This window comes from Mixophyes fleayi, chromosome 2, assembly GCF_038048845.1.
Source record: "Mixophyes fleayi isolate aMixFle1 chromosome 2, aMixFle1.hap1, whole genome shotgun sequence".
Lineage (NCBI taxonomy): Eukaryota > Metazoa > Chordata > Amphibia > Anura > Limnodynastidae > Mixophyes > Mixophyes fleayi.
In genome coordinates, this window is record NC_134403.1 from 146,180,682 (window position 1) to 146,195,663 (window position 14,982).

Sequence of the window (14,982 nt, forward strand, 5' to 3'; positions counted from 1 at the left end):
AGGGACAATGCCAATGTTTGGTGAGCCCAGTGGGCGCAGGCCAAGACTGAACTGTTTGTGTACACACTGCATTCTTTGTATACTACACTGTGGTGCTGGATGTCTTAAAAGTCAGGAGTGCTTGGACATATGTGACGCTGTGGTGAATTCAGGACCTAGTGATTTTGATGTGCTAGCTATGCGCCCAACGGTGCATTGCCACGGCCCCAAATGTATGACCACATTCCCGAAAATTTTTGCACCGTCGTTAGGCTAGCCACGCCCCAATGGCGCATTGACACGCCCCTGAATGTATGACCAAACCCGCGTCGTGTTTTTTGCGCCGCCGATAGGCGGCGCAAAAAATTTTTAGGGCTTACTCAACTATGGGGGGGCCCCATGAGTTTGTTGTACCCGGGCCCTGAATTCCTCTTGGCAGCCCTGACTGTGATGAGGGATAGGAGCGCATGTATGGCAAAGAGGGAGGGTGGCACATGTATGGGGAGGGGGGCCCCGCCAGATTAATTAGTACTGGGCCCCACAGTTTCTGATGGTGGCCCTGCCCATAGCTGCTGCAGCAATGGTGGTTACGCCCTTGTGCTTATCCCCAACTGCCGGCGCTATATTCTTGGAGTGCTTTTACCTCAAGGGAAAGCCCACCAGAACAGACAGATATTTCAACCATATGTTGTCTCTCAAACCTCCTCTCCTATAGGAAGTATTTGTGTGGGAGTCTTTACTATTTCTGTATGATTTCTCACTCCGTTTCTTTTTTTTTGTTTGTCTGTCACTGCAGCTACACTTTTTTTTTTTTAATGAAATAAGTTTTTATTGGGTTTAGAAAACACAAACAGGTTATAAAAGGCAAATCAAACACAATGGCATGGTAGGCTATTGACAATGAAAGACTGATATCATGGCACCAGGAGCAGCTACACTTTTTTGTTTATTATTGTGCATTTTAGTTGCTCTGATAGATTGTCTGTCTCTTTAGCCACAGTATCTTGCTATTGTGCACTGCAGCAGTCTTAAAATGCCTGTCCATCACTGTAGCTACACTTTCTTTCCCTCTGTCCTTCTTGTAACCTTTCTGTCATGTCAGATAAGGGGAGCAGTTCCAGAGTCTGGTTGGAGAAAATATGTAATGTATTTTAGCTGTTCCAAATGTCAGGGTAAATTGTCTAGTGGACTGTCTGAGTCAGAGGCTCTGTGTGCAACATTTGAGGACCATAAATGCACGACTGGACACAGAAACAAGCCTGAGGGGTTGTTTCCCCTATCCCCCTTGTGTGGGGGGAAAACTGAGGTTAAGATGGCAGAACAAGCCTGAGCTAAGATACTACCCTAGTCTATGGAGTCTGTGGAGCTCAGACAGCTTGCTGCTAGTCCCAATGAGGTAAGAGAGATGATCTCCCTACCCCCCAATACATCAGACAATAACCTACCTCAGAGGGTTCTCAGCCAGGGTTCTTTAGGCCTGATTTCTGTGGCAGAGGAGGAGCCAGCTTGGATTCAGTGTCTGGCTAGATCAGTGCAGGACCTTGTACAAGTTTCTTACTCATCGGAAAAATATATGGAGTCCACTTTTGTTTCCAAGCCTTGCAAGTGCCAGAGTGCTGCTCTGGTCCAGTCCTGTGAGGAGTCTTATTCAGAGTTTAATAACATTGAGGATCCTTCAGGTTTTGAGGATGATCTATCCAAAAGCCAAGGGGTACATAATTTAGGGCAAACTGAGAGAAGCTCTCAACATTCAGGACTAAGAGGAGCCGAAGGTTCCTGATATTTCACTGTTTAAAAGGAAAAAGAAACAGTCCATTCTTTGTCTTCTTCTCCCCAGACCGTTTTTCACACAGATCTTCCAGGAAACAGGGAAAAAGGGTTCTCCCTAAAGGAGGCTATTAAGTCTTTGGTCTCCTCTGAAGAGGTCAGCCCAGTTCCAGAAGGGAAGAGTGCGATGATTTTTTATTTCAAAGTCTAGACATGACCTTTCGGCCCATCTTTAACCTCAGTGGACATCAAAATTGCATATTTACATTTCCCAATCTGGAAATGCCATTAGTTCCTCATATTCAATGTCATGTTTCACTATTATCAATCTCAGTCCCTACCATTTTGCTTGGCAAAAAAACTGAGAATATTCCCAAAGATAATGGCAGTTATGGATGCTCTTCTGAGATCCAAGATGGGTGACAGTTATGCCCTACCTGAGCAATTTGCTAATGATCCTCATCCCTCCTCCAAACACAGTTGCATGTGATGGCCCAGACTCTAGAGTCCCCTGAGTGGGTAATAAACCACCAGAAATTGAACCTAATACCTGCCCAACAAATGCTATTTTTAGGGCTGCTGTTCAATACCAGTCAATAGAGAGTGTTCTCTACAGAGTCTAATAAGGTCTCTCTTGTCTCTCAAAACGGCATTAATTCTATGCCAAATCAAAACCAAGATACTTGTGAAATGGAACAGGACAAACAACTGCTTGTCCAGTCAGCTCATGGGTTCTGACTGTGCAGTCTATCTTCTGGTGGCTGAAGGTCAACAATCTCAATACGGGTCATCCTTTTGCCATTTGGGACTGAACTATAGATGCAAGCTTGCAGCGTTGGGGAGCTGTAATTCTACAGCGCCTCCTGTAGGCATTTTTACTTACTAGAACTAAGAGTGGTGTTAAACGCTTGCACAATGCCAATGCTATGTCATACATAAACCATCAGGGAGGCAAAATAGGCTCCCTGACAATAAAACTGAGCACCAAAATAATGTGCTGGATGGAACAAAATGTTCATGGGGTGGAAAATTTTGTAGCAGAATTCCTAAGCAGGCATGCCCTAACCCCTGGAATTGGTCCCTTAACCCAGTTGTCTGTATTCATATTGTGAAAAAGTGAGGTAAACCAGATGTTGATATAATAGCATCTTGGTTGAACCACAAGATGGAGGACTCTTACTTGAGATCCAGGAATCTGTAGGCATTTCTGGTAGGCGTCATATTGGTCCCATAGACTTATTAACTGAGTTACCTCTTCTGACAGCTATGCTTCGACAGGTTCTCAAAAAGATATATAGAGAGGATGTTCTCATCATCTCAGTGAACTGGCCAAGAAGGTCTTGGTACACAGGCCTTCTAATAATGGCAGCATACCCATTGTGGCAGCTTCAGGGTCAGGTGACTTTGACAACATGGCTATTGAGGCCATGATTCTTTAAAAAAGGATCTATCGAACATCTTGGTTGAGACCCAAGCCTATTTTAGCTAGAAACTAACATAGAGCATGGAAGAGGTATACTGTATATCTTGGTGTGGAGCAAAAGTTTTCATACCTTTTCCTTTAAATTGACTTTTATTGTTATTGGGGGAAGGTCTTGACAGTGGTTTGAGATTTAGTTCTTTAAAAGTTCAGACCTCTGCCCTGTTGGTCTGATTTCAAAAGATGTTGGATGTTGGCTCTTCTGCTAGAAGTACAGATTGTTTTTGCAGGGAGTGCTGCATGTGTAGCCTCAACTCATTCCTCTTATAGCTCAGTGGGACCTGAAGTTGGTTCTGACAGATTTACAACATCGTCCATTTGAAGCTTTGGAGTCTTTAACATTTCTTACAAAAAAAATCACATATTTTTACATGGTTTTTTCTTGGTGATCCTTTCTGCAAGAAGAGTTTCAGAACTATACAGCGCTGTCCTGCACACAAAGTCATAATTTAAACCTAAGGTGGTGTCAAAATTCCACCTAAATCAGCATATAGTTATTCCAACTTTAGGCTAGCGTGGCTTTTCCGCAAACCATTGCTAGCTGGATTACTTCTGTAATTCAACAGGTATATATTAGCATAGGAAACCTATTCTGGAAAATATCAAAGCACATTCTACTAGATCAGTGAGTGCTTCCTGGGTGGCACCTGGGAGCCTCAGCTGAGCAGCCCTTTTGGGCAGTCACCTTGTCTTCCATCTTTCACTTTCATTCACAAGATTTTACTGCGTCAATGTCTTTGCACCCAAGAAGCTAATTTTGAACAAAAATTTTTTCATACAGCAATTTCACAGCATACCCTCTCCTAGGGGCAGCTTTGGAACGTCTTCAAGGTTGCCGCAAAGGAGAATTGCAATTTTTATGTCTCTGAAGCTGAAAGTTGTTCTTCTATTTGTTTTATCTTTTTTTTTATCCTATCATGTGGTGTTTAGTTAGTTAACAACTGTGGTTTTCTGAAGGGAGGGGATATAGAGGGGGAGAAGCCTGCTGTATTTTGTGCAGATTCAAATAAGTGCCTAATTTCTGGACCAGCCACTATACCCCCAAGGTTGCAGTGTCCCTCAACTGAATCAGAGAAAGTGATTTAATGTAAGTACAAAATCCTGTTTCTGCATTTTGTATTTTAACCAGTATCAAGAATTTCTGTTAAAATAAACGTTGTTTCTTTGTTTTTGTAACTCCGTATGTGATAGTTCTATGCCAATAGATGTAGGTGGACTAGCACTGTACATAATAACAGACAACATAATGTTGCCCTTTGTCAGGACTCAGAATGAAAGTGACAAAGAACAAAGAGATGACAGGAGATTTCGAGATAAAGACCAAGAACGGCAAAGGTATCATCGTATGGAGGATGGCAGAAAGCAAAGAACACACTATGAGTTCGAGAAGTTTTTAAGGAGGAACGAGGATGACCAGAAATGGGGAAAGGCATACAACCAAGACCGTGTCAAAAAAGGGAGCCACAGCACCAGCTTTGCAGCGGATGCTGTAGACAAACTGGGTAAAGAGGACAAGTGTGATGACATGGCATCCAAAAAGGAACGCATAAGAAATAAGGTTCTTTTATTCTTTTAGGATCATTTTTCATTAGCCAAATAGTTCCCTATAAAAAGTGGTCCTTATACACCAATTTACTTACAGAAGCACATTATATATACCGTAAATAAGACACATCATTTTTTTGTCATGTAGAATCTTTACTGGATGCTATTCATTTCATTGTTCATTTTGTTGATTACACTTAGTGAGTCAGTATTGCCAAAACACATTCAACATGTTGAGTAGTATGAGAGATGTATTCTGTTACTGTAAGACAAAGATCGTTACCTTCTAATTTTATGGCGTAAAACAGAACCACCAGTCAATGGAAGGAATGAAGACAGTCAATAATCGGAAATAAATTAATAAAACATGTTTTAAATAAAATTCCTGCACTTTGTATCTTCCATTAACTGTCAGACGGTATTTAAGGGCAATTTTTTTTTTTGAGGGGGGACATTTATGCAGGGCTGTTCCTCCCATGAAGCAAGCTAAGAACATTGCCAAACCTCTGGGCCCCTAACTTGCATCACCCCTCTTTGTTCAGGCTCTGTACACCGGATGCCCTGCATTAATTGATTGCAGAAGAAATGACACAAGTGCCCTTAATTTACTGGTGACTGAAAGTGAAAGAGAAGTAGCGACAGGAGAGAGATAGGAAGTATTCTCCCTCTCCACCTGTTCCATTCCCCATTCATTCACTATTCTGCAGAAGTGAACACCCATTGACAAGAACTACAGGGAGCGGTGATATAAGGGGACCTTGGGTGGCAGAAGAGAGCGGAAGGCCCCTGTTATTTATGGAACTTAGTGGCCAGGAAAAGGATGCTGTGACTATAACACACTGTCATTTTTGTGGTAGTGTTTAGAAAGATTTATTGTAGCAAACATAATAATTTGATATCGATTACAGTCTCTTTTCCTATTCATCAGTTGTCATAAATGTCCCCATGTGTGCTTACTAGTACCCAGCTGCTGATCAACTATAAATAAGAGAACTTTTAATATTCTTTTGCTATATTTTTACAACAAAAACATCAGCAATAGTAAACACCTGTATTAATGATAACAGAGGAAGTAAATCATAAAGTTGAAACCTCCAAAGTGGCGTGGCAGATGCCATGTTAAATTTTCTGGCATTATTGGCTGACATTGTTCTAAAACTGCCACATTACATTTTCCATTAATAAGTACAATTCTACCAATTTTACCAGGTTAACTTACATGGCTACTCTGTAGTATCACTAAGGCCACAGAGCATGTTTCTCCCCACTAAAAACATAATTTTTACAATCCGTGGAGGTGGTGGAAACCAAACCTCAGACTATACAAATTATGTGGGAAATCACATTTATGGGTTTACTTCAATCAATGTATTAGAAACATTTAATACACAAAATAGATATGGGTAATAATGGCAGTCCCAATTGTCCAGTTATTCTCATGATTAATTTAAGACTGGCCTGGACAGCCTGTGGCTGTACTATGACACTACAAGTCTCAGCATGAAACAAATGGGTCCAAACTAAGTAGTATTTTAGGAGAAAAGCAGAAAATTAAAATTAATGAAGAACATGGTCCTAAATTGATGGCAGAGTGGACTTTGGATTTACATTTACACTTTTTGTTATGGGGCAGATATTTTTTTATAGTCAAGATAGAAAAAATATTTTTTTATATATTGGGATGATTGACAGCAGTACTTTTTCAGAATGTTGGATAAGGAAGAGAGAGTTATCAGTCCAGTGGCCAGGCCCAGGTTTGTGGAATGAAATGTAGGGAGAGCAAACTATACCCAAAATTTCTGTTGCCAGTTTGTAGTTTAAATTTCCTTATTTTATTTACATCTGTACGCCTGTAAATGATGGATTAGTTGATATGTAGGTGGACACATGCCTTCCAGCAAAAAAAAAATAATGAATGATCATTTCTAATTACTGGTATAATGCATTAATATATTCTATTAAGATATGATGACGTAGAGCAGATTGATACTGTGAAACTCTGTGGTGATAGAGTGTAGACAAGGCAAACAAAAAGTGGTCTTGGGGCAAAAAAACTGGGAGGGTTAAATGTTACCTGGTTCGTATTCCTTTTACAAAAAAAAGCATAATTTTGCCCAAATTTTAGTCAGGTAACCACTTGTTACCTGGCTAAAATTATTTGCCAGGTAACAAGTGGTCACAAAGAAAAATGAACAGCGCATTATATATAATAATATAATATAATATATATATATATATATATATATATATATATATATATATATATATATATATATATAAAATCAGTGACCAGAGATTAGTGTCTTCGACAGACCTTGTTCAGCATTTGTCCATCCTTTTACATTTCTACTTGAGGTTCTTCACGTCCAACCGCCTTATGTTTCTTAGGTAATCCATAGAACCAGAGCTTTGTCCTTTCTGTGCTACTGAAGCCACTGTTCTAACCTCTAAGTTTTAGTGGTCTATTTAACCTTGGTGACTAGTGAGTGGCAGTAAGTATCATTACGCTTGAGCCCCCCCACCTAAACTAACTAAAGCTGCCCGTGAAAGGAGTAAATGTCCCCTGTAAGGTCAACCATACGCATAGTGATGTGTCCTGACGATGGATCCACAGCAGCTTTCCCTGCGGCGATGGATGACTATGGACTCCATTATAAAGGTAAGTTAGGTATGGTTAGTTTTTTAAGGCTGGCATGTTAACTTGGGTCACATCGCAGTCCCAATAGGAGTCTATGTGGACTGCAGTGACCAGTGTAAAATAGGTTAAGGCAGGAGAAAGCTCTGATATCTCCTACTTTAACCCTGTTACATTACTTAGTATAATTAAAGGTTTTAATCTTTCCTCTAGAGCAGTGTTTCCCAACCACAGTCCTCTAGTACCCCTAACAGTGCATGTTTTCCATATCTCCTTGCTGGAGCACAGGTGTATTCATTACTGACTGACACATTTTGAAAGATCCACAGGTGCTAGTAATTATATCACTAGTGACCTGGAAAACCTGCACTGTTAGGGGTACTTGAGGACTGTGGTTGGGAAACACTGCTCTAAAAACACATTATCTAGGTTTACTAGACTTCCTTTTTTTTTCTGTGAACTGTTTCTCTTTGGACTTTTCTGGCCCAATGTTGTATTCAAGTTGCCCTCAATTCTAACCGTACTAGAAGATGGAAAACACTAAAGTAAAGTGGATACAATTCCATATTTCACAGGTAATAAAATATCTCTCCCTGTGGACCCGTGGTAATGCAGTCTGGTACAGTTCTGTGTAAATTCTACTTGTCTGAATGTCAGAGGCAGTGAGTAAGTGAGGCACTATAGGAAAGGAACGATGGCCGTAGCATTTTAGGTGTAAAAGAGGAACTGTGTGTGAGTGGTTTTCAGTATTTAAGGATAACCTTATATAATACTGGCTATAGTTTCATGTTAGATAAATGGGATAGGAAAACATGAATAGCTATTAGCATCATGAGATTATTTCTGCCATATGTATAAAACAACATATAATAAACCTATTTTATGCTGTTAATTAATGTTTACAATTCCTAAGAACATAAAATCACCTATTTTCTATGCATATGTTGTTCCAGAAAACTTATTTTAGATATTATTTTTAAAGCAGAACTCCATGAATAAAATTGTAGTTGCAGAATGAACTTTCCTGCCCGCAAATATTGGTTCAGAAGGAACTCACCCCTGCGGGCCCCTCCACTCCCATGACCCTACAATGCAAACAGCATACAGTTTATATTGAAGCTACTGCGGATGGAGTTTGTTGACAAGACTCATAGGACAAGTCACATCAAGAAGCTCCAACTGCAGAGGTTTACATTTCAGCTCCTAGCTGTGATCCCTAAAGGATCATAGTGCAGATACCAGTGGGGTTAATGGCACACTTGTGTGTGGCAGCATGTAGCCCTGCTAGTTGGGGAGAGGGGTGTTGATTCCCCAAATACATTTATTTCATGGATTTTTTTACTGAACACCCATCACCCCATCGCCTTTAGTGAAGAGCTGCTAATACTGAAAATGAAGATGCTGGGTGGGTAAGATAAGTGAAATAGAGGGTGGAGTTATTAATCCATTACTTCTTACTTAAAATAGTGTGTTATAATGTGGACAGTGTTGTGTTTCAGAAACTGCTATGTATTGTGTAGTCTTCTTGCTGTTAACAGCTGGTTGTGGCTTACCTTGCACAGGATCGTATGGCAATGCAGTTATACCAGCCAGGAGCTCACAGTCGCATAACTACAGGATTTGCAAGTAAATTTGTGGAAGAGGCCGGTTACAGAAAGAATGATGCAGACAATATATCAGGAAGAAGCTCAGAGAAGAAAGAAGATGCTGGGTAAATCATATTTGCTGAAAAGCACAGGTTTTTATACAAGAGCTCCAACCTGAACAGTAGATAATAGGTAGGCCTTAGACTATGGACAACAGAAGCTGAAGCCAAACATGTTGCCTGCCTCATTCTTTCCCTGGAAAAGAACATTAGCACAGTGAGAAAAATATGTTGCATTCATTTTGTTAACCCCTTCAGTGCCAAATAGCTCCTAATAAATTATACAATAGCCACTTTGTTGGGTTCAGATGTACATTTCAGGGATAGAAAATATCATTAGCAAGTTTGACCAACCTTTAATTTAAGTTATTGTTTGTTATCAACCATCATTAATATAGAAACTGAACATTCATAGATAAATAAAGCTAAAAATAATGACTACATCCACATGAACATTTGTTTTTATTTGTGTATTGTAGCTTGTTTGAAGTACAAATGCTCAGAAAATTATAGTTTTTTTTTTTTTTTAGAAGACATTGTTCCTGGATGTGGGCTTGATACTTGCATAATTTTCCACTCACCAGTAGGCAACTAAATGAGACACTAACAGGCGACTAATTATTATTTGTGTGGATGTATTCTTTACTACTGCTGTAAGGTGGATGGTTTAAATGGAAGTGTCTTTATCAAGCGAAGCTTGTTTTGCATGGAAATAGGATGCAGTGTTGAAGTTGTTTGAGTGAGTCTTCTACAGGTAATATAATTAGTTCTTTATATTTTCCCTTATTTATGACCAACACAAAAATATGAAATCTAACAAATACAGTATGCAGCTAAACATACACTTGAATTGCTTAACATCAAGAAGTGCCTCCATAGTCATCTTATTAGCTGGATTCTGCATACCTTCCAACATGACAAATAAGATACACTTCTCTCAGGGTGCAATGTTCTACTCTGCTTTTCCAACTTATCCAGTTGCTATTATCTTTATTGGATTTAACACTGAATTAAATAACTGACATATGTGCATTTTAAACATCATTTATTTAGTTATCTATCTAATATATATATATATATATATATATATATATATATATATATATATACACATACAACTCACCTTTTTGTAGCATGTTGGGAGGGGAAACGTCTCTATCTTGCATCACTCTTAAGGAACAGTGTAACTGACAGGTTACAGATCTTGCTCGCCATAATTACTCTAAGTTAACTGTTGTATTTCTACTCAGGACATGGCCAGTGATGTCACAGCAAGTCAACTGACATGCTGTGCTTTGTAGTTTAAGATATGGGATAGCTGATTCAAGCATATTTGGTTTAATACATGAATTCTAGTTGCAGCAGTTTCACACTATAAGTAATCATTGTTGACAGAAGATGATTAGGATGATTTCACTCAAATAAGGATAAACCTGGAAGAGTGCACTCTATAGCAACTTAAGAAGGCCTAAAGATTGGTGGGTAATTCAGATAAACGAAATACATAATAAAAAAAGAAATGAAAGGTAATTGGGACATAAAGTTTGTCAATGCCACTGTTCATTACTAACACCAGCTTAGCATATTTATCTACAGATATCTACAGAGGCACAGTAGATATATGCCTTGGTTTTTCGAAGATAAAAAATGCCTTTGCTCTGCCCAATGTCTCCCAACAGACAGTGCAAACAATTTCTCCTCTTCACCGCCACCTTACTCTGTAGACCCATATACTTTCGCGTAAATCTAGACAGTGGCACAAATTCTGGGGGACAGTGCCTCCAAAGAGCATTTTGTGTTGTGCTTTGGCCATTTTTTACACTGTAATTGAAGCCTAATGACTGTTATCCACAGAGCCTAGATGTTCACAGAAGATTCAGATACATTTCACGAGGCATAACTAAATGCCTCTAATTTGCTTATCGTGTTTAGTTTTGTGAGCTATTCTTTCAGGGGGCACATACAATAGATATAATATGGATAAGTCATAAAATAACAGTAGCATAATTTTTTGCAGTTTTCTGTCCCATAGAAAATGTTTCCATATGCTGAGATCTTGGTAGCAAATGCATTAATTGACCATACTTTATCAGCTAGACATGGATCCTCCTGAGCTAAACAAGTGCAACGTTTTTCCTATCCCCTTACCATCTTATGAAGCGCCCTTTTCCTGCCAAATGTGAAATCTGTGTGTGACCATGAGTGGTGTAGGAGAATGGAGGATATGTGGTCTGTCATCTCATTCAGGGGTCTTAGAGTTTCCAAGGTTGTCACTGAATTTGGCATGGTTTCTAAAGGCATTGAACTTTTTGAGGAGTCGGCTGGATGAATTCCTCTGTGTGTTATAAGAAAAAAGTCATAGGGCTAGATTTACTAAGCTGCGGGTTTGAAAAAGTGGGGATGTTGCCTATAGCAACCAATCAGATTCTAGCTTTCATTTATTTAGTACCTTCTACAAAATGATAACTAGAATCTGATTGGTTGCTATAGGCAACATCCCCACTTTTTCAAACCCGCAGCTTAGTAAATCTAGCCCATAGTCTTGCATACAAATCTTGTGCTTTCTGGTCCTACCCTTAAGCCCCTGATGTCATGAGAGTCTCATATGTATCCAAGATGAAAACGAAGATGAAGACGGACAAGGAGCAGCCATCCCTTGTGCCATCTCTAATCTCCACATGTGTCAAAAGGGGCAATTCATTCTAACAAAAGAATTAGTGTCTTATAACGTGCACAAATCCATCTTAGCATGCTATATCCCAGGCCTAAAGCTCTTAAGATAGATTTCATGAAAAGTCAGTAAATTGTGCAGTTTGCAACGTGGAAGGATGAGCTTGAGGCAGTTCCACTGTTAGGGGTTTAGTTACCCCGCTGTTACAAGCTGGATATGCTCACAGGTACTCAGAAGCCCCCAGGTCTTCATTCTCAACGTAGTGCAAGCTTCTGAGTAATGGCAGCACAGGAATAGGAGGTGATGACAGCAGGCAGCGTGGTCAGGTTCAGGCAAAGGTCAGGGCCAGCAGCAAACAAGGGTATCTGAGTCACAAGCAAAAAGGTCAGGGCCACAAGCAAACAATCAGAAGTCAAGAGAAACAAGCCAAAGGACAAACACAAAGGAATCCAGGAATCAGGACAAAAGGACAGGAGCAGGTCAGCAGTCAGGAACTGAACACTATAACCGGCAGGGACAGGGCCATCTTAACAACATTATGGGCCCCCGGGCAAAGCAGTGCACCGAGGCCCCTACATATATATATATATATATATATATATATATACACAGAGAGAGAGAGAGATTTATAGAGATACAGATATAGATATATGGAGATAGATAGATGTACTTGCTTAGTGACCCATTAAGGTTTTTTTTGCAGGTTTTTTCTTTTGCAGGATTATTTATTCTAATTAAGAGCCCTGCCTATGGGGCCCCCTTGCCCGTGGGGCCCCCAGGCACCTGCCCATCGTGCCCAATGGAAAAGATGGCCCTGGGCAGGGAGGCTAAGCCCTCCCTGCCTTATAAATACATAGATAGGCCAATAGGAAGCCAGGAATCCCTGCTGGTGATCAGCCTCAGGAGGCTGCTAATTAAATTGTTAATTGTTAATGTTGCCAGGCCGCGGTGGATCAAAGCATAGCACCCTCACCATTGCCTTAGTAATAGCCAGGACGAAACCGGAAGTGGCATCCCAGTCATCATAGCAACGGCTGAGACACAGCCAGGGGAAAACAGTGAGTCGCGCTCGTAACACCCGCCAGGTAAGCTGCATAGACTTTTGGGACTCATTTAGAGTACTGGTCACATGTAGGTGATTAATAAATATTGGATAGATTTCTTTAGCTTTTAAATTCATCATATCTAGGTCTATGAGTGGATGCTGCCTATTTTAGAGTGTGTTAGACAAGGTATTTAGGAAATTCTCCACACAAAATTGTATCTTGGGGCAAAAATTAGGAAACCAAAGCTTAACAAAGAATTAAATTCAGCATGTGACCTGGGCATTCGGACAAGCAGGAAGCAGGAAGTTAAGGCTTGAACGGCATAAAGGAGTATTTAAATATATTAATGGCGCACATCAACAAGCTGAGAACGGCAGAGCAGAGTGTGCGTCTATGTTAGTATCATAGTCAACTGAGCGTTAGTAATAATGTGTTCGCCAATTGGATGTCATTTAAGATGTTCTTCAGGGGGGCCCCAAATCCATGGTCATCGGCAAGCCCCTTGGTGAGCCCGGGCTCTTTACAATGGTACCCTCCCTGTTGGCAGGTCTGAATACCACCAATATAATAGATACACACCAGCTCACTACTGTCTGTAGTGACTGTTTGGAAGACTCCAGTTTCTGAGTATCATGCATACTGGGCTCTCATAGATGTATTTTTGAATTTTTTCGCACAATGATTTTTGACATAGTCTCTCAGGCACTCTAGTACTCTGCCCAAAGATGAATATACTGCTGTACCAGCATAGATGACTAATGGGACCTTTTTGACTAATGGTGTTTTTTGTATTAGCCAGGTCCAACCACAATAAACGTTGGATTATGACAACTGTTAATGCTAACAGCAAAGATAAGGGTAACCCTTATTATATAGGCATTTTTACGATCCTTAGATTGTAAGCTCTTTGAGCGGGCTCTTATTCCTATTGTGTAATTTCTGTGTAAATGTTAAATTTATAAGTTTTATAATGCCCTATTCAATACTTGGTATAGTGCTGTTGTAGATATTTGCATTTTAGACATAAATAATGGGAACTGAATTGGTTGGGTACTAATATGATTTGTCTGCCATTTTCAGAGGACTGAGTGTATGTTCCCAATTTGCACATATAACCATTACAAAAACTCCACAACAACCATGTGTAGAAAAGTAATTTTTCATCACTAGGATTAATACAAAAATTGATTAACTGTGCAAAATAGTACTGTAATACATAACATGGAAACAGACATTTGCTGTCATTTACAAAACTAATAGACAAATCATTGGTTGCTATGGATTATGTTAGGAAATTTAGACTGTAAGCTCCAATGGGGCTGATGTGAATGTGTTCTCTATACAGCGCTGTGGAATCAGTGGCGCTATATAAATAAATGGTGATGATGATGATTATAGCATCATTTTTGAACGTTATTGTGGACCAGTTGTCATAAATGTCTCCCAAACTATATTAGCTAAATTTGCAGCTGCAAACTACTCAGTGAAACAACTTATTTATTGAATAGTGATGCTATTGTAATTGTGGACCGGATTTGCAATTAATAAATTAATTTCAATAAATAAAGCTGTTGGAATAGAGTTCACTGCAGATGATTACAGGATGCCAGATGCAGGTAATAAAGATCAATATGCACTCTGTCACAACAGTATTATTTTGTTGCATAATATTGTTCATTCCCTTTCTAGGAAAAAAAACTGTTCCATTTTCACCTATACATTTGTATGGTGTTATGTGCAATCGTTAATATGTCATACAGTGCACAATAAATGATGTATAATCTTGTATGCCTTCACCTATTTTTTCTTTTACCAGTTATACTTATATAAATGAAAACTTAAAACATTGTAGATCCTTACTACAACTTCCTGTATGTCACCAACAGATTTCTGAAGTAGCATTTGTAGATAGGTGTTCATCTATTTCATAGTCTAACTATATACTGCACACGTGTTTTAAAGCATGGCTCTGGGAAAAAGGAACTGCAACTCCAGAAGAATCTCTCACTATTATTTAATAATATTAATGTCATCAATTTTGCCAAGCCGCAGTTGCGGTTTCCTATTTTAGGTCTATTCAAAATCTCTCTCCTATCCTGCATGTTTAATACATAAATTGAGTGTAACCTGAAATCTACTTTCTTCTTCACTTTGTAGACTACACTTCTGCTTATTTGTGAACAACACTGTTTTTGTCATTGTATAACGATCCAT

The 14,982-nt window shown here is 39.5% G+C and overlaps 1 protein-coding gene across 2 annotated transcripts in view; it reads left to right on the forward strand.

The window, feature by feature from the left end:
• The window catches only part of UPF3A (UPF3A regulator of nonsense mediated mRNA decay), a 36,679-nt gene extending 27,179 nt beyond the window's left edge, over nt 1–9,500 (forward strand). Inside the window, exons 9-10 of one of the 2 annotated variants that reach the window (XM_075200171.1) lie at nt 4,490–4,784; nt 8,969–9,500. In XM_075200171.1, coding sequence (XP_075056272.1) covers nt 4,490–4,784; nt 8,969–9,121 — 448 coding nt within the window. In that variant the 3' untranslated portion in view covers nt 9,122–9,500. The remainder of the gene's footprint in view (nt 1–4,489; nt 4,785–8,968) is intronic. The other variant, XM_075200172.1, reaches the window with a different exon arrangement.
• The last annotated feature ends 5,482 nt before the right edge of the window (nt 9,501–14,982 follow it).